This window comes from Pleurodeles waltl, chromosome 4_2 (genome assembly GCF_031143425.1).
Source record: "Pleurodeles waltl isolate 20211129_DDA chromosome 4_2, aPleWal1.hap1.20221129, whole genome shotgun sequence".
Taxonomy (NCBI): Eukaryota; Metazoa; Chordata; class Amphibia; order Caudata; family Salamandridae; genus Pleurodeles; species Pleurodeles waltl.
In genome coordinates this window covers 678925537-678945715 of record NC_090443.1, presented here as the reverse complement: position 1 = coordinate 678945715, position 20179 = coordinate 678925537, and the positions used below count along the sequence as shown (strand labels likewise).

Genomic DNA, 20179 nt, shown 5'->3' with positions numbered 1-20179 from the left:
CACCCAGAGGCTCACGAGGGAGCAGGACACTGTAGACCTTCTTGAACCCTCATTGGATCCTGTCCTGCCCAAGGTATGAAATCAAACTAGCTGATATGTAAGAGAGATGGAGTGGGTATTGATTTAAGGACTGGAGCTCACCAGGTGCTCAGATCTAGAAAAGCTTTGTCAACATTCGTGGGTGTATTATAGTCCCTCTAGGGGGCTGCTTGTTGTATGTGAAATTGATCTTTTGAATTTATGCATTTTGCGGACTGTTTGCTGTGGGTGCTCAGTTACAATATGTTTGGATCTAATGCTGCAAAAATACCAGACTCTAGAGTGTGCCTTGACACTAATATTAGAGATGAGGCTTCTGATATGTCCCTTGTAAGTCAGGATTTCTGAATGGAAAGAATCTTGAAGTTGTAAGACACCATCAAGGAGCTAAAGACCAGGTGCCTTCCCCTAAAGAACTACCAATATGAGGCGGGGGTGCAGAGAACCACTCAAAGTAGAGCAACCATTGCTGTGTAGGATTCCCTGAAGGGGAACAAGTGACAGGAACTGAATACATCTTAAGCCCATGACTGATGACTTTCATCCCAGAGGACACATTTTTCCCATGTTTTATTATAGAAAGGGCACACAGGTATTGGCAGCTAGACTCCAATCCAGGGCCCTGGCTAGACACACTACTGCCTTATTATTACATTTCATATACAGGGAACTGATTCTGAGAGAAACCAGATCCATGGGAGAGGTTCAGCTTGTGGCAAAAAATATAATGATCTTTCCAAACTACATAAAATCTTTGCACACCAGCAGAAATCTTATGAGCAAGATGAGTAGAAACTGCGAGCCTCAAATTTATATTTTCGTGTTCAGCTAAACCCAAAGTGATATTCCAAATGAAAAACTTTTGAGACCTGGACCACGCCTGGTCCTGCACAGCAGAACATGATCGTTGGGCATAAAGGGGCAACTGTGGGGTAAGCAACTACTCAGATCGACAGAGGTAGAGAGATGTAAAGAATAACAACTCACCCTAAGACACCGATTGAGACCTGGGAGAAGAAATGGAAAAACAAAGACTTTAGGTAGTCAGAGTAAGGATGCTCTGTGTCGAGGAGAAATAACAGATTTGGAAAGTGGGGGCGGGGGAGAGGCAGACATGAACACAAGTCACAAGAGACATAACCCTAAATAGATCCAGTCCTACATTAAGAAATACAGGATTATAAAATAATAATAAGGGAATACAGCTACCGTAGGGTATGCAAATATATATATATATATATATATATATATATATATATATATACATATTTAAATTGAGGAATGTGAGCCTTGGCCTTAACATGACTATGACTTGTTACTGGACATATAGTTCATATAGTTTGAAGCTGGGCGCAGTAAACAACCTGTGTATAGTTTGTCAAACATACTTTTTTGGGGAGTCTGGCTTTTGGAATAGACAAGGTTCACTGGCTGTATGCTCAGAAGATAAATGCTACCTTTGTTAGATGACAGATGGTGCAAGTGATTAGAGTAAGAATATTGTGAGATAATGAGATAAATACATTAATGAAGATGCTTGTTTCTTAGTTAGTAGGCTCTTTCAAACATCTGCACTCTAATATGTAGATGTGTTTTATTTAACTGTTAATTAAAAATGCCAATTAAAGTGTTTCATTAAAAGTAATAAAACCAAATGAAAACATTATTATAAAATCAAAGTAGACTCTAAATTGTCTCATACTCAAAGCAATTTACGACCAGAACTTCTGCCTTGTGAAACAGTAAAACCCATTGTGGGTTTTTCCTTTGCATCTGTAGTTACACCTCATTGACATTGCCTCTGATTGGCCAGTCTTTGAAAAACACATGCTGCTTATGTATTATGTCATTTTGCATTTCCAATCTTTTCTCTCTCAACTGTTTGTGCCCACTCACATTTAAGTAAATGACTAATCTTTTACATAAGGTATGCATGCTTACAAGGATAGTAGTTCCTGTTGCCAATATCACACATCTTTGTTTGTAGAATTTACACAGTTTAAATTCGAACTTCTAATTGCCTACAGAAAGACAATGTGAATTGGACCATTTGAGCAGAGTTTGTGACCATAACAATACATTGAGCTAACTTTCTTTTTACATATAATTTCACATTAACATTACTCTTTGCAATTTTTGTATTTCAAAGCTTTTTGATTTGGATTTTTCGTACACTAGTGCCAACACAAGTTTGTTCCTAGGGCATTATGGCACAAGCACATGTTAAATTTAGCATGATATTCAATATGATATTAGTGACAATTTTGTGATTTTAGGCAACATCCAAATGAACCCTCCAAGGCCTTCCATCAATGATGACATTGAGACAACCCTGGAGAAGTTCAGCAGGACTACCTCTGGTGGCTCCTTTGCAGTGTCTGAAGTTCCAACTGGACCCTTACCAGACAAATTTCCTCCATGTGCAATTTTTGATCTAGAAGCTAGGCTAGAAAATGGGAAAATTGAATTATCGTGGACTGCACCAGGGGATGACCTGGATCAGGGAAGGGGTATGTATATAACTTTTTCATTTAACTAAAGTATTTGGGAGTGTTTCTGATTCCCAGTGAGAAAATTGTATTTTAAGCACCTGCTCCTTGTAACTCTCTGAACAACAAAGAGAAGCAGTGAGGGAGTATTCAGCTGTGATGCCCCCATAGAACAACGCATGACAGAAAATGGTATGAATGTAATGGTACAGATGTAAACACAGTTGTGGGTTATCATGTAAGGGTACTTCACAAGGTCACCTTTATTCTTCTATGCATTTAAGAGTATAAGAAGTTATCAAAAACAAATATGCAAGCTCCAGCAAGCTGAGTAAGGTTTGTCCAGTGTTTATTTAATGAAGACTGAGAACTGGAAGAAATAGCTTGCTCAATGCCTCCGACACTGACAGACCCTCTGAATATCTGTACTGATAATGAGTGGACATCAACTCAAAAGAGAAGAGTTGAGTTTGTCAGGCTGTTTGCCAAACAAGGCCTATCCTTTGTTACAACAAAAACTGAATAGTCTAGGTTAGGATTCCAAGTAGTTGGTGATCCAGTGGAAGAAGGGGACAGATGTGTCACTACTTACCATAATAGAGTAGTTGGTGATCCAGTGGAAGAAGGGGGCAGAAGTGTCACTATTTACCCTAATAGAGTAAGAAGCAGATCATAAACCACTAGCTAGCAACGTCATTGCCCATTCCTAACAATACTATAAAATGCTTGTGTAAATAGTGTTTCTAAAACTAGGCTTAGATATTGTTGTTAACCAGACCTTGGTTGACGAAGGACTAATGGATTCATGGACTGTAACTTGAGCTGCACTATGCCCTCATCAGTGGTATCCAGAAAGGAAGAACAGATTTGTTGGCAGTAGTTTCTGCTAGGCTGAGAAAGAGACACAGAGAAACTATGAAACTATGAAAGTTCCAACCCTACGTGTGGAAGCAAAGCACCTCCAAGAAAAAAAATGGGGTGAAGGTGGATTAAGCCTGCAATAGCTAGGCCTATGCAGTGGGGGCAGTGTTGCCTACCACTACATCAGAGGACTTGAACTACAGTCAGATACCCTCCATCTGCCTGTGCCGAGGTGCCTGCAGCATGTGCCCAAAACCAAGAGGCTTCTTAGCCAAAGAGAGATTAAGAAGTAGTTGGTAGCCATGCAAATGGTTAAGATCCATATCGTCTTTCATTGTACACCAAAAGGCCATGTATATAGTGTCCCTAAGGGCCATGGCACCAATTTGAAGGTTAATGGTGCCTCAGTGTTGCAGAAAGGTACTCCTACATAACATGCATTGTCAAAAAAAGTGGTGTCACTAAGACCCGTGATGGGCTGGGTGAATGCTTTCCTGGAAGAAAGACTGGTCAGACAGTGTCAGAAAAACCAGATATGGCATTGATATCTGTGAGATAGGCATCAAACCCAACATTATCTAGAACAAACATGTCAGTGCAAAACCTAAACTAGTAAATGCAAACTGCACAGAGTTTAGGTTACTGAACCTGAGAGGGCTAGAGCCCCTCAGGACATGTGGATGTCATTGTACAGACTAATGGGCAGGATCAGAAATTTAAGTTAGCCCAAATAATCCAAAAATACAGAAAAAGCGTAAAGGGAGAGAGTGCTGCGACTCCCAATCGTCTTGAAATTCACTGGTCAGAAAATGTAAGAGGTGGACTATGTAAAGGAAGAATCCTTGGTGTCAGGAAAGGTTATGGAGAGCAAGTAGTGACATACTAACATCAATGATTAATGTATCATTTGTCAGTGGAGCCACTTATAGTGTTACATCAACTGCACAAAATGTGATTCGAGGTATGACTGCGAATAGTGTAAACCACTGAGAGTTGCACTGGGAACCACTCCAACCCATAGCCTAAGTGGCCAGGGCATGACCAGGAATGCATCCTTTTCTCCCTGCTCCAAAGGATCCACTTATACCTCCCTAAAGAGGCGTACGTAGGCTGAAACTGGTCTATAGTTGCTTTTGTTTCATTCTGGAGGGTGTTTGTGGCTGTTAGTTCATGGTGGAATGTTCTCATGAGGTGCAGGGTCAGGGTCGACTTACATAAGGTGTGCCTCCTTCTAGTGTGGCACTATGGGTGCACAAAATGGGTTGGAATGTCACCAAAAGTAATTGCCAATGGTCAGACCATAAGCAAGTAATCATGTGATCAACTTTTGTGTGCTTGATCTAAAGCCCTGAGTTGCCAAGGGAAAAATTATTAGTTGCAAAGCTACACAGCTCGATTGCTAGTAGATTAATTGATTTGAAAACATTTTCTCATCATGTTTTGTGTTAGTGGTATGTTATATCTACATATGCTCTAAGGATCTACTCCTTTAGCCATGCCAGGTGAACATGGAAATGTACACTGTTGATACCCAGATGAGCTTTACAGCAAATAGAAGAAACATTGGCAAAGCCAAATGTCTGATTTTCCGATAAAGAATGTACAGCCAATCAACTCTGCAAACAGACATTTGTGCTCAGTGAAGATACACAGAGGGAATACTGACAGTCACACAAAAGAAAAACTGACCTTAGGAACTGACTACAATAATACATGTATAAAAGTGCTCATGCACATGCTCATATTTGCTATTAGTGTAGTTCCTTTATACATTTTGTTTGTGTGCCTTTTTTCTAGGTTTCAAGGTGGCTTTCACATTAAAACTTCAGGCAAATTCAAATTTAGAATTATTGTTTCATTCAGTTAAAACCATAACAATTATACATTCTTCATATATATTATGAACTTTTTCACTAAAATACATATTAATGTTGCTTTAAACCTGCGTGTGAAAAAATAGCTGGGTAAGCAGCAAGAAAATTAACCAAATTAGTTATAATAGTCCTAAAATTTTAAAATAAATTGTTCTGTTGTTAACAGATGGTGCTTACCCACACAGTACCTGCACTTTACAGTAATTACAACAAAATGCTGTTCGGTCAGAATATTGTAATCCAATGATTACCTAACTAAAGTGACCATTGGCGTTTTTGTTAATACAGTACATATTCTAAATGCTAAGACACTACTTAACCTAAAATGGCATCTGGCCTTAAAAATTCTAGTACCCATAAACTGGCCTAAAGTTCCTGTGCAGTCAAAGTGACAAAAATACTTTAATACACATTGTGGTGATTAAGATTATATTAGCAATTCTTGGCATTAATAACCCTGCAACCAACACCTGCTTGAAAAAACATATACACCAAGTACTGGCCAAAAATGCCTTTAATCAGCTGCAACCCAATGGCTAATTAACTTGAGATAATTCAAGTTCCAAACATGACCTTAATTTATCTAGTAATCACATAATTATTATTGACTGTTTTTCTTTAAAGGTCTTGTGATAAACGCACCTATATTGCACTTGTGCGTTCCCCAAGAACCTTATAGATTTGTGAATTGGTGATCAAGTAGACAGATGGCTTACAATGAAACAGATTTTAATAGATAACACTATTTAGTCATCTTACTTAAGTTTTTCTTGTGATTGACCAAAGAATGTATTACACTAGAGCTTTCTCCATGAAACTAACAAATTTACAGTTTAGCTGCGGATCATGTGGATTGAAACACGCTACTATAGCTGCCCTAAAAGTCCAGATGAGTCTCTCTTTAAAAGGTCTCTTTCACCGGAGGTCATGCACACAAGGACAGATGCAGACTATGTGTATCAGATCTTCCTTTTGCTGTTTACAGTGTCTGCATAGAACCGATGTAGGCTTCCTCTACGCTGGAAAGTCAGACATTGTTGGAATGTTGCCCAGTCACAGCCTTATTAAGTATTGCTTTATGAGTATTGGAAAAGGTGTGGTGAGGTAGCTAGCAGGAACCAGTTTAGAATAGTACTTTATGATCATCCAGCAATGGAGCCGGTGCTGAACTTGATTTTATCCTCTAAAAATGACAATGATTCTACAGCCCTGTTGACACTCTTTTTGAAAAAAACATACAAAGGGCTGGCCTTCCACAACCCTCGTAAGTGTAATTGACTAATGGAGAACTGCAATTGCTTACAATATACCAACTGATGGCCATTCCCAAGAGCTAACCAAAGAGCACTGTTTAAAAAAAGAAAAGTTGTGCCCGGCTGTTTTTATACCATGTTTTTATTGCAGTGGCTTTTCTGACTAAGTCTTGTCAGGTCATGCCAAATTCCAAGTGAAGCTGTGCTGAAGAGGTGGATCATGATAGATAGAAGGCTCGCCTAAAGACGGTGAGCTGGATTTTATCCAATAGTGTTGCATTCAAGCTATGCAACACCACACTGGCATATGACATTGTTGCTAGCAGCCTAGCCAAAATCACTGTTAATGGCGGGAGATATGGGGGACCGTGCAACTGTTTAGCCAGTGCAGAAAAGGCATATGTTAACGCTGCTGCCTTTTTCCCCCAGTGTATTGTTTTTGCTGTAGAAACACACGCTCACATCTAAATATATACTTAGGTACTTATAGTGTTAGAGTGTATCCAGCATTATGTTGCTCAAGCGCACTCTAATGGGATGTAAGTGGCTGTAACTAATTAACATTATTTTAGATTTTGCAACGTTAATCTCCTGCTGGTTAGATTTTACATAATTTGCTAATAAGTTTCAGGATTGTTGCAAACCCACTTTTGTGTGGCTAAGCAGGACAAGATCATCCACGTATAATAAATGGGTCAGTCTAAAAGCTCCCAGGTGGGGCAGATAGAGATTTGCCTTATCTAGAGCAGGGGAGAGATAGCCCATAAACTAGTTAAACAAATGTGGAGCTAGCACATAGCCTTGCATCAAGCCTAGAAACGTGGGGATTTTCATTGCCAACCTTGAACCATTTTGTCTTGCACCCACATATCTGTGTATAGTAGGATTACAGCATTCAGCAGTGGGTCTGGCAAACCCCATAACTTCAATTTGATCCAAAGCAGCTGTCTATTAACTTAATCAAATGCAGCCTGAAATCAATAAAGCCACGATTTAGTTCTCTTTTTTTTGCTTGTTTTGATCAGCTAAGAATGCAGTCACTAGAATATTTATGGTTGTTCCTGCTCCTTTTTTAAAGCCCACTTGATTTGGTGGAATAATATTGTTCTGAGTTGTCCTGTCTAGGTAATCTACAAGATGCATAGAGGCATAGTTCTTTACATATGCGTAAAGAAGGGCTATGAGCCTATAATTCTCAGGATTTGCTCTCTCCCCGCCCTTATGAATAGGGTTAATTATTGAGCCACGCTAGCTCTGTGGGGCCGACCCACTCAGTGTAACATCCTGGTATAAGGAGCTTAATGCCCCAGACCAGAAGTACTCTTCTTTCTTAAATATGACTTGTGGTATGACATTTGGCTGGGTGCCCCATCACAGCGGGCCTTCATCAACACCTTCTGAACTGTAGCGGGGGCCACATTGCAATCATGATTCTTTTGACCTTGGTTGACTTTTATCTAGGATGTAGCTGGTGTTTTTACTGCAATGGCAGAATCACTTCTTGGTTGAGTTATTGAGAAGGTTTCTTTAAGATGGTTCACAAATTCAGATCCCTGGGTTATTTGAATTGGTAAGAGGTTGCCCGTTAATGTTTAAATGATTAACGATTACTCAGAACTGCCTCAATTTGTTCTGCTTAGCTGTGTATATAACGTGCTATATTCAATTGCCCACTGTTGTACCAAAGGGATCAGTGGTAAAGTCACTACTGTCTAATCGATAAGAGTCTCGATTTGAAACCATGGTTTGTGTAACTTGGTGGAGAGTTACCTGGAAATCTCCCATTCACAACTCACATTTTCAAGAATTTCAATGAAGTTACTAACTGTTCCCCTTGGCAGCCATGTCATCTAGTTTTTGAGTTTACTTGTGAAGGAACATTTCACCATAAATTATCAATGCAAATGATTTCCTCATCCTATGCTTCCTGCATTAAATTTGAGTTAGTCACCACTCAGTATTATATGCCACTCAGGAAACAATTGGTTATAGGTGGTAACAGTTGATAGTAATGTTACTATTGTCACTTTCTTCTGGGAAGGACTGGGATGAACATAGAGATTAATCAATAACACAGGGGGTCTGTTTCTTGATGCCCAATTATTTAGCTACATAATTTGGAAATCCATGTCCGTTTGCGACAGATGTTCTGTAATTGCTTTCAAATGTAAGGAGATACAAACCGCTAGGCCCCCACTTGGTCTGCCCAAGTGCTTATGCTTGACTGCCTTTATATGATAGGAAGTATAGCCTGCTACCAGGGGATCATGTTGAGCCCAGGTTTCCTGAAGGACGATTATATCCAGATATTCCCAATGTTTCATACCATTAAGTAGCAGTGGTTTTTCTCCTGCTATGTTCCAAAATAATAACTGCAAAGATTCGTGCCCATGAGTTCCTCATTAACATTCTCCACTAATACTTCACATGAAGACTTTAAGGCTTGAGGAAGCCAATCCCATTGGTCTTCCCTGAGGATTTGGCAGGTTGTTTCAATGATTTGTTCTTCTAGATAATTATCTGAGCTACCTTTTGCATTCCTTAGCATGAGTTTCTTATCCTTAGTTTTGGAACAGTAATTTTGCCGGCAGCCTTTGTTGTTTGAATGCAATGGCTGAGGTCCGCTAAACTCTGAAACACTCATCTCCTGTGAGGCCTTTTGCTTAAAGGTGTTGGAAAAATGAGGTGGCCTTGATCCTGACTGGCTACCAACTGTACCTTCTTTGAAAATGAATGGTTTTTCCAAGTGAGATGTTGGTTTGGGTAGTGTTGAGCCAGAAGTTTGCTTGCCACCCAGGTTAATGTATATTATGTTGGAATCTCTGCTTATATTCACTGTTAATGGGCTACAATGATGGAGATCAGGGATCGTTCTCTCACAGGTGGCATGTAATGCAGGAACATTAAGAGAGAAACATTGGGCTGAGCTCTGTGCAGCTACAACTGATGAAACAATGCCGGGCTGACCCACTGATTGATGACATTAGAGCATTCTTTGTATATCGGTGGTAGACAATACAGAGGGTTTCTGCTTAGAATTTTCCATCTGTATAGTCCTTGCAATCTGTTACGTCGGCTGATTTGAGTACCCCTCAGAAGAAGAGGTGGTTATGTCTAACTTTACTTCGGGAATTTGGTGCTCTTTAACGACGGGAAAGTTTTAATTCAATAATTGATTTGACTCCCTTTCTGAATGGGGATAAGTTACACCCTGGTTAACCTCCTGGGTGTACTTGTGATTTGTCGATTTAACACTATGCTGCAGGATGTACCCTCTATAGAGGTATTCAAAGCATCTTTTTGGATTTCTTGATATTGCTCTTACCATGCCACTTCAGGTTAAACCCAACCATAAGCAAATATGTCTTAACCCTACTCCTCATTGCAAGCATTCCTCCCATCAGTTTTTGTGTGTTTCATGTACTGCACTAAGTGGCAAGGGTATGCCCAGATGTGGGTCCCCTGCTCACTGTGCTACTGGAATTAAGCTATATCTGTCTGATGAGTCATTATCAGGTTACTTTTATTTCAATTCAGGGAGAACCTGACTTGGCACTTCCGGCTGGACTGTTCCCATAAGGAGCCTGATTTTGAATATGGCTGGGTTTAAACTGAGGTGGCATGGTGAGAAAAAGAAGGATGGGTTGGGATGCTACCCATAGCAATTGCCAGTGGTTGGATAAATTGCAACCATTCCTCCAAACATCTTTTGTGTGTTTGGTATAGCCTCGGGAGGCACCTCTTCACCCTCCCATACTCAAATTGTTATATCACTTCTCACAAAACCTTTAAAAGCTTTCATACACAGATTAACCACAATATTTCAAACAATTCAATTCAAATCACAAATGTTTTGATTCTGTTCTGTATACTTCGGTTCCTTAATAAGCCCTTCTTCCAATCTCAGTGGGGCTCTGTACACAATCACTGCATGGCACTTCATACCAACCAACTAGTCCCAGTACAAATGATGCAATCACTCGCTTCTTACCGCTCCTTCACCTTCTTTACAATTTCCTCGTACTCAGCAAAATAAAATAAGAGTCTCTGTCTGCTCCTCTAAAGAAAACAAAAAGGCAATTCAATAACTGGAATGTAAAGGTTTTTACACCCTACAAATGTTTGAAATAGGAAAGTGTTTTCATACATGCAAATGAAATCTTGACCAATGGGAAATCACCTGATTCTACGTAGCTTTATCTTAGCGCCTCAGGTTCAACTAACATGGTCTATCTCAGTACACGCACAACAGACTTCTACAGTCTCTATCTCGATAGTGCAGTCAAACAGTACCTCATGACCTGCACCACAATCTCCAGTAAACCATAAACAAATCTTGTTTATCTTAGACTACTTCTCATTTCGATAACCACTTCAATTTCTAGACAACATTAGGCTTCATTTACAAAGATCTGGCATAGAGCAGCACTGCAAGCCTTTTGCTGCAATGCCCTATGCCAAATCAAAAGTGCAGGAATGCACTATATTTTACGAGATACAGTGCATTCCTGTCCTTTCAGCCAGCACAGGCACAGAAATTGCTGTGGGCGTCAATGCGCTGTTGGCAGGGTTGTTTTTGTGGAGGAAGGGACACCTTCCTGCACAACAACAATCCTTGGAGGCATTTTTCTCATTCTATGTGTGCTGCAGAATGCAGGAGGAGGAAAAAACAAGGAGCAATTAAAACATTTCTTGTTAGCCACACCTGGGAGGCGTAAGGTTTTTGCACTGCCGCAGGTTTACATGAGTTTGTAAATCCAGGGCAGCATGGGTGTTGCATGGGAACACTAACTGTAACACCAATGGAATGCCTCCTTGATGCAGAATAAGGCAAGGCAGTGTTTTGCACTGCCTTGCCTTAGTCCATATCTATGAGGCCATGCAAAGCCAGCTAGGTGGTTTTGCATCACCTTATAGATATGATTGAGAGCCCTGCACCATTGGAGTGTCTACAAAAGTGACACTCCGGCAGTGCAGGCCTCTGACAAATGAAGCCCTAAGTGCATGAGCATTACCAGTTTGCTAAACACGCTTAATAAAATCTCAACAATCAAAACAATTGCAATGCATGACTAAATTGATACTCACACTTCCTATTCTACAACTTCTTCAGTCTTCACAGTTTTGGGACATTCGTATCTCTCTAAAGTAGGGCAAATAATTACAGCTCCCCTTTCTCATAACATAAACTGCCCTGTTGCTACTAACTTTGCTGGAGTGCTGGGACATCAGAGCAGATGTCAGTTTATGAAAAAGTGTTACCAACTCAAAGTGATATCACAGATGCTAGACCAAGTGGATCTTTGACTTTAGATGACATTAACCAGGACTTGTAAATAAATTAATTGATCATCACAGTTTTCAATCTTATTCTTGGTCAATTACAAGAGTTTGTCGGTTTTATTAAAAAGTCGGTTTGTGTGCACATCTTTACTAAGTCAGTATTATTTTCAGTTATATAATTCATCAGCTAATCAATAAGCAAACAAAGCAATAAATAATTCATAAACAAATGCACAAACACGTTTCATAGAGGAAAGTATCCCTCTTCTAAGAATGAGGATGGTTGGAATGGAATAGAGCAACAAGAAATAAAAGTTTAAGTAAGAACACTTAACAAATTCTATATCAAGCCATTACGTATAAAGCTTCAAATTCAAATATCAGAATCAATGATGGCAGAGCTTTCCATAAAGAGAGGATTGCACTGCTTAGACTGGGGCAGGAAAAGTGGCAAGTAAGAGATCTTGAATCTTGAGTCATCCTCTGACCTACTCTAAGAACACATCCTTTACAGACCGTACAATTTTAAGCTTTAACAACATGTTCCTCTTCAGTCTTAAGTCATCCAATCGGCTTACAAGTTTTTTTTTGGGAATGGAATACACCTAGTCTTTACTCCAGGATACAATACCATAAACTACAACATTAAGTAACCATAGTCATCTCTTATCATCAAGTGTCCTTATTGTTTTCATGTTGTATAAGTCAATAGTTTATTCAGAAAAATACACTTTGCCTATCCTATAAGAACACTTATGCCTAATCTTCTAAATAACTATTCTGTCCATCTTATCAATGGCTGTTATTGTCAGTTAAGAAGATACACATCTTTTCTAATACACTGTATACATGTGTGTGTGTAGTTCTCACCATTCATTTGCTTCAGGAGTTTGTATTTCTGTGTGTACGCTTCTACATTACCTTTCTAATATGCAAGGTCCTTATTCATCACTCTACTATACTTGCAGTTTAATCAGAGAAAATTTCAAGGTCTGCGATTTATTCAAGTTAATACATTTGATCAAACCTATTCTATGTGAAGGTCAGGAAACATTACATTTCACATTCTTGATCTAGGTCAGTTGTCAGTAAATAAATAAATGCAACTTCAGCTCTTCAAACTAAATATGTGTAACTATGGCTGTCTTGTACCTGATTTTTCTTGTGTGCAGCTTAAAGCACTCCTTTTTCTAGTGAGGCCTACAGGTAAATTATGCACATTATTAGTGTTAAATGCATTTTTTTCGTACTTTATACATCTGCTCCTACACTTGCACCTATTGTTTAAGTACAATGTGATAGCTGAACTTGTCGTCTGGCTTGTGGAATGGTGAAATGGACACATGCATACATACAGTGTGACCAAACGTTCTTATTTGCTTGTTTTTCCTAAGGTAATATTGTGAAATCTAAAACTTTGCTCTCTCTTTTCAGCTACAAGCTATCAAATAAGAATGAGTGGAAATCCAGTGCATCTTATGGCCAACTTTAACACTGCAACATCCATTGATGTCTCCTCTTTCATACCAAAAGTTGCTGGCTCTTTGGAAACCATTATCTTTGCACTGGAAGAATTAGCCCTCCAAAATGAAGGTGTCACTTACTTTGCAGTGCGTACAATGGACACAACTGGCAATTGGTCAGAAACATCAAACATAGCCCAAGTTGCCCTCATCATTCCCACAACATCCACTCCCACAAGCTCATTTGTGCCAACTGAGCCACCAGCATCTAGTCCTACATCTACACCCATAACATGTCTCCCACCAGTATCCTACCCTTCCACATCTGCTCCTCCTCCCATTCAACTACCACAGTCTACCATTGTTCACATTCCTACTGTGGTGATAACTGTATCATTGGTAGTTGTCATAATCTCTCTGGCTATCAGTATTGCTCTGTGTTTTAAACAGGATGAAGCATAAAAACACTGCAGTATTCTTGTATCAAGACTATCAATATAAAATACTAATTTGTCTGTCAAACATTTCTTTTTGTAAACAAGGAACATTAAACTTGAAAATGACAATCACCATGCACTGCAAATAAACTATGTTTATGAACAGCACTGGGAAGAAAAGTAAATCCCTAGAAAGAATTTTGAAAAATCACTACCTGTCTTCAAATAAATTAATATAATTTGAAACACTACAATAAGATTTCTACAAAGGATTAATTATATATACAGATTTACGTCACCTGTTAGGCGACTGACATTTACAAATACACATTTCGAAAAGACCCCCTTAAAATCCATGTAACAAAAGAAGATTCTCCGAATAAGTGGAAAGCTTTAATTTTAAGTAATTGTTTTTTCTTGAAATGTTAATAACGCATGTGAGCTAAAATAGTATGATGACACATCTGAAAGTAAATTTAGAACATTTTTAAACAAAGTTTTTTATTATTGCCTAGCAGAATATTGAGGCCAAGCCCTGTTGCCAATCTCACTCTCTGCATAGCACACAGCGACAGACAAAGTTGGGGGTTAGGCACCCCTGGGAGATAGGGTGCTGTGGAAGATTAGGTGAAGTCTTAGCAATAGGTCTGTGGCAGTGTACAGCAGGGCTTGAGTGCTGCACTATAAAGTAAATATAACTTGCGTCTCGGGCGTGCACAGTTTTGTTATCCATTGTGTCATTACAGATGTTGCAGTAATGCTATCAATGATGTCATTAGACATGTCATAAATGAGGTAATATCCGAAGAATATACCAGTGCATGGCAAAGGTTTGAGTTATAGTTACTTTATGTCACAAGTAATAGTTACTTGATATAACGATAACTGGTGAATTTCAGTGATTTTGTTCAAATAATACAGTGTGTTTTAACTGAATTTTCACAAAACTTCAATGTGCCTTTATTCATGGCGGTCAACACTAGGTAGTTATAGTAAGGACCATGTTTCCACAGAAAAAGTGGATCTTTACTTGCCTATATCTTTGCCACCATTTGACGAATCTTCAGGAAAAAAAAAAAAAAAGAAAAAAAAAAAAGAAAAGGGGCCAGCCTAGAAACCCCTTAGCTCTGGTATTGGGGTCTCAAAGGGACTCCCCACCCCCGGGTTAAAAAGCATTAAAAAAAATATATATATATTGGTGAACGTGCAAATCTGGGGAAAACTTTAAAAAAACAAAAAAACAACAACAACAGACTTGGGCTGCCACGCTTGTTTTTAATAAGCCCCTGGATGGGCCAAGTCCCTGGGATATAGCTGTTTTAATGCGGGGGGCATCCAGCCGCCCGCAGCTCTAGAGACCACCATGGGGCTAAAACATTATTAAATGCAGGGGGACTGCCAGGCCTCCGGTTTCCCCAGGGACTGCCACCACCTCAAGGTTTTGCAGTTACTGTGTGTGGGGGGGGGCACCTGGCACCCTCCACAGCCCCAGGGACCACCACCTCCGTGGAGCACTAATTTGTAAATAATGAGGTTGGTCCCCCCACCCCCCTTTAGCCCTGGGGACCGCCGCCTCTCCAGGGCTAAAATGTTATTAAATACGGAGGGGCCACTGGGTGCCTCCCTGCTGCCCAAGGGTCTGCCACCTCCCCAGGGCTTTGCAGTTACTGCGTGCGGGGGGCCGCCTGGCACCCCACACAGCTCAGGGACCACGACTTCCCTGGGGAACTGAAGTGTAAATAATGTGGGGGCAGTCCGCCTCCCTGATGCCCCAGAGATTGCCACCTCCCCAGGGTTTTGAAGTTGAAGTGTGCAGGGGGGGGGCGGCACCACCCACAGCCCCAGGGACCCTACCCTCCCTGGGGCACTGAATTGTGAATGCCCCCAGCCCTGGGACACCACCTCACCGGGACACTCAATGGTAAATAATGCAGGCGGGCCACCATTGCACCCCAGATGCCCCCAAGCCACAGCAAACACTCTGCTTACAGTGAGGAGAGCCGTCAGTAACCATAACATGTGAGCAGAGGCTTCCTCTGTCTCCCTGCCAGCAGAGATGCAGGCACGGAGACAAAGGAAACAATTGCTCCCACAGAGACGGAGCTTTAGTGAGGTGGGGAGCCAACTGGAACCATGGGGGCCTGGCTGGCCAGGGGGGCCATGTGCCCCCCCTAAAAAAAAAAAAAAATGAATATTTAGGCCAAGCCTCGGGGATGGGGTCCCCAGAGCCGAGATTGGCCTGGGGGACACGCGGCCCTGCTCCCCCCCAAAAATTAAATATTTAGGCTGGAATCCGGAGGTTGGGGTCCCCGGAGTCAAGGTTGGCTTGTAGAGAGAGGGGTTAGCCGCTGGGACTTGCTGCAGGGCAGGCCCTGTGGCCAACCACCAGTTCGCATGGCTGAAGGCCGTGCGCAGTGGGGGTTGGGTTGTTATAGATGTTGGCCGCAGGGCCTGCCCACAGGCCAGGCCGTGCAACCAACTGCCGCCGCGCACAGCCAAAAGCTGTGCACAGTGGTAGTTGGATTAACGTATAGTAATGAAACTAAAAACCCATTGAAATTCCCTGAAATAACCAAAGGTTACAGGGACGTTATAGTTCGGTTCTGAACTCACTCGTACAAAACCATAGAAATTCATCAGTTGTAGTTAGATTTCTTTCAAGTAACTATAACTCATGTCGTAAGGTAACTAGAAGGTAACTATAATTAATGCACGTTTTTTTCTTCAATGATTTGACTGCTAATGTTTGAATTATCCTTTTAAGGACGTTATAGAAGTTATGACTGCTGTACTATCTGGGGTAATTAGCAGTGCATGGCAGGGGCGTGGCCTAAATCTTATCTTTTTGCATATACATCACCCTTAAGGTAGGCCCTCTACAACCCATGGGGCAGGGTGAAATGTACCTTAAAGGTAGGACATGTACTTTTAAGCTTAACATGGCTTGTTAGTGAAAAACTCAACAATTCGTTTTTCACTACTGCAAGGCCTATATCTCTCATAGGTTAACATTAGGGTTACCTTATTACATTTTATAAGTGAAATTTCTAGTTGAGACAAGACAGATTTTCTGGGTTTGGTGCCCTGGACTCACAATGTAAAAATACCAACTTATGGTGAATTTGCAGAGGCGGCCAGCTGGCTCAGAGTAAAGATGGGAGTCCACCCAAGTGATATGGTCCCCGATGGGTGGATCTGCAGGTGCTGAGACCAAGGATTGGCTATACTTTTGCTCATTTGGGTCTTCCCCCATAGTGGGTGTGTCACCACCTCTCACTGTCTGGTGACCCCTTTTTTTTTACCCCATGCCGCTGCCTCTCCATTTCCAGGATTGATGGGGGGGGTGATGAAATGACTGACACTGACGTCACACTGCTGCAGTTGTTTGTATTTCTGTTCTTTCCTCTTTCTTTTTATTTTTTGTTATGGTTACTGACTACCAGCCATACGCAGGCCAGTCATGGGGTGGGTATATTGTGAGCTAAGCATGGGGACATTATTGTGACACCCAGCCATCACCATGTGGGGAAGTTTCTCACAGTAATCCATAATAATTATCCTTCTACGTATGTGCGATTTGCTATGCAATTGTCAGGGAGACCAGATCCTCGGGGCTTGCGCATGTTCCCAACATGTCCACCTCTTGGCAGCTCCAAACTCCACTACTCATATGGCACAGAGTTAAAGAATGGCCAAGTGGGGGAATGGGTTTTGGGTTGGGAACAGCAGGGGAAGGAGACCTGTGGAAGCAAGAGTTAAACAACATAATTGCAAGATTAATCATAATGACTTTCAATAAGTTTTGTTTCTAATAAACACTGATACTGAAAACATGAATGGCCTAAGGCTTCACTATAACTAGGCCTCAAGAATCTAGGTACCTGGAAATCAAGAAAAGGTTATACAAGGTTTTCATATGAACATTCCATAATTAACATATTATATTTTCACATAATAAACGCTCTCCAAATAGTTCTTTGGGTAGTCATTGCATTGTAATAGGAATCAAAGAACACATGGTTATTTCTCTGCATCAATGAACTGTATTAGATTCATGAATAACATGACTACGTCACTCTCTGATTAAGAATTCCAAGACTCAAATGTTCAGGTAATATTATGCACCTTAATCAAACTTGCACATCTAAATTTCAATGTCTATAAATTATCGCGCACTCTGTCGATCTGTATTTCAAATGTTAAATGCCTGGAAAGAATCACACACACGGTTGCCGGTTTCGATTATCAAGAACCAAATGCCATGAAGTGATCGCACGCTCTGCCGATCTGAATGGCAATAAGTAAATACCAGGATTGAATTGTGCACACTGTTGCGGATTCAGAATTCACAATACAAATGCCATGAAATGATTGTGCGCACTGCGGATCTGAATGCCAAGAAGTAAATGCTAGGAATGAATCGCGCACATTGTTGCAGATTTGGAATTCACGATACAAATGCCATGAAATGATTGCACGCACTGCCGATTTGAATGGCAAGATGTAAATGGTAGGAAGGAATCGCGCACACTGTTGCCGATTCTGAATTCACGATACAAATGCCATGAAATAATCGCGCACGCTGCCGATCTGAATACCAAGAAGTAAATGCCAGAAAAGCAATTGCACACGCAGTGTCAAGTTTAGGCCCAAAACTCGAGTGTCATTGGAAACGGAGTCGGGGGCCTAACCCGACCTCCGCCTTACCGCCCTGCTGGAATATCACCAAAGAAATGAGGGCAGGCCTGGAAATGACTGGATAGGCCTCTGGGACAGGAACTCTGGAAAATGCTACTGCTCTGCACCGGGACCTCTAAATAGTGAGCACGTGGAGCTGGGCTGGCTCCCTTATATAGAGCCAAGCCCTGCCCATGAGCCACACCCAACCATTCTACAAAAAAGACTTCTGGAAGGTCTTATTATAAAGGACCACACCCTGTAGTCCTACAAACATGCCTTGCAAATGAACAATGAATTACAAACAGCATTCATGACTTTTCAAGGTAGAAGCTCTGCAATGCAAAAAGTTAACATACTGCATAGAGACACAATGCATGAAATATGCCTTTGCATTTATGTCACCCGTAGAGCGCGCACTGTCATGATGTTGACAGTACTCCCCCCTCCCAAACGTGCTCTAGGGCCTGGTTTTTCTGGTTGTAGGTGATGAAAATGCCTCACTAGTCGTGGAGCATGAATGTCAGATGCGGAGACCTATGAGTTGCTCTCAGGACCGTAACCTTTCCAAGATATTAAATACCAGAGATTACGACCTCTACATTTTGAATCCAGCACCTGTTTAACTTTGTATTCCAATTCTCCCTGTACTAGAATCGGAGCTGGTTGGGAGCGGACTTTTTGGACAGCTCTTTTCAGGAGTGAAGTATGAAACACTGGATGAATACGTAGTGACCTTGGTAACTGCAGTTTATAGGTCACTGGATTGATTTGCTGAAGGACTGTGTAAGGACCCATGAATTTGGGATTAAACATATGTTTTTTCTTGAAGTCAATATAACGTGTGGAAAGCCACACTCTATCACCTGGCTTATATTGGAGTCCTTCACAATGTTTCTTGTCATAGGGCTTTTTAAACGTTTGTTTAGCTTTATCTAGATGTTGCTGGATTTGATGGAGTTGTTGAATCGTCTCTGACACTGCTGGTGTAAGTGAACTTTCTTGTGGAATCGTGATTGGCAGGGTAGCAGGATGATAGCCAAACAGACCAAAAAAAGGGGGTGACACCAATGGAAGTATGATACGAGTTATGATAGGCTAGTTCAGCTAACCAAAGCATCGGTGTCCAAGAATTAAATGCTTTCTCAGCATAAGCACGCAGGTATTGTTCCAATGTCGGATTTAGTCGCTCAGTTTGGCCATCTGTTTGAGGATGATGACTGGAAGACAGTGTAGAAGTGATTTGAAGTGTTTTGCACCACGTTTTCCAGAAGTTAGAGGCAAATTGTGATCCTCGATCGGAGAGAATCACTTTTGGTAATCCGTGATATCGGACCACTCAATTTGAAAATATTGTTGCCAGTTCACTGGAGGTGGGCAATTTCTTGCAAGCAATTAAATGTGCATATTTTGTGAGACTATCTACACCCACAAGGATTACTGAGTGATGTTGAACAATGGGTAGACCAGTAATAAAGTCTAATGAGATGTGCTCCCAAGGTTGATGTGGAGTTGGGAGAGGATGTGACAAACCTTTTGGTTTTAAATGACTTGACTTGATGTGAGCACAAACTTCACAGTTGGCTACCATCTGTTTGACGCCTTTTATCAAAGTAGGCCACCAAACGTAGCGTTTAACTAATTTAAGAGTTTTAGGAATACCTAGATGACCTGCTGTAGGTTTAACATGCAGCCAATGAAATATTAACTTGCGCAACTTGGTAGTTGGAACAAAAATACGGGCAGCATGGAAAGGTATGCCTTGTTTGATTGACCTTTTGAGATCTGCTTGAGCCCATGTGA

At 41.0% G+C, this 20179-nt stretch overlaps 1 protein-coding gene across 1 annotated transcript in view; it reads left to right on the top strand.

Annotated features, from left to right (window-relative positions):
• The window catches only part of LOC138293182 (calcium-activated chloride channel regulator 1-like), a 417394-nt gene extending 402298 nt beyond the window's left edge, over nucleotides 1-15096 (top strand). Inside the window, exons 13-14 of the mRNA XM_069232259.1 lie at nucleotides 2316-2549; nucleotides 13234-15096. Of these exons, the coding sequence (XP_069088360.1) occupies nucleotides 2316-2549; nucleotides 13234-13724 (725 nt within the window). The 3' untranslated portion in view covers nucleotides 13725-15096. The remainder of the gene's footprint in view (nucleotides 1-2315; nucleotides 2550-13233) is intronic.
• Nucleotides 15097-20179: the final 5083 nt, after the last annotated feature.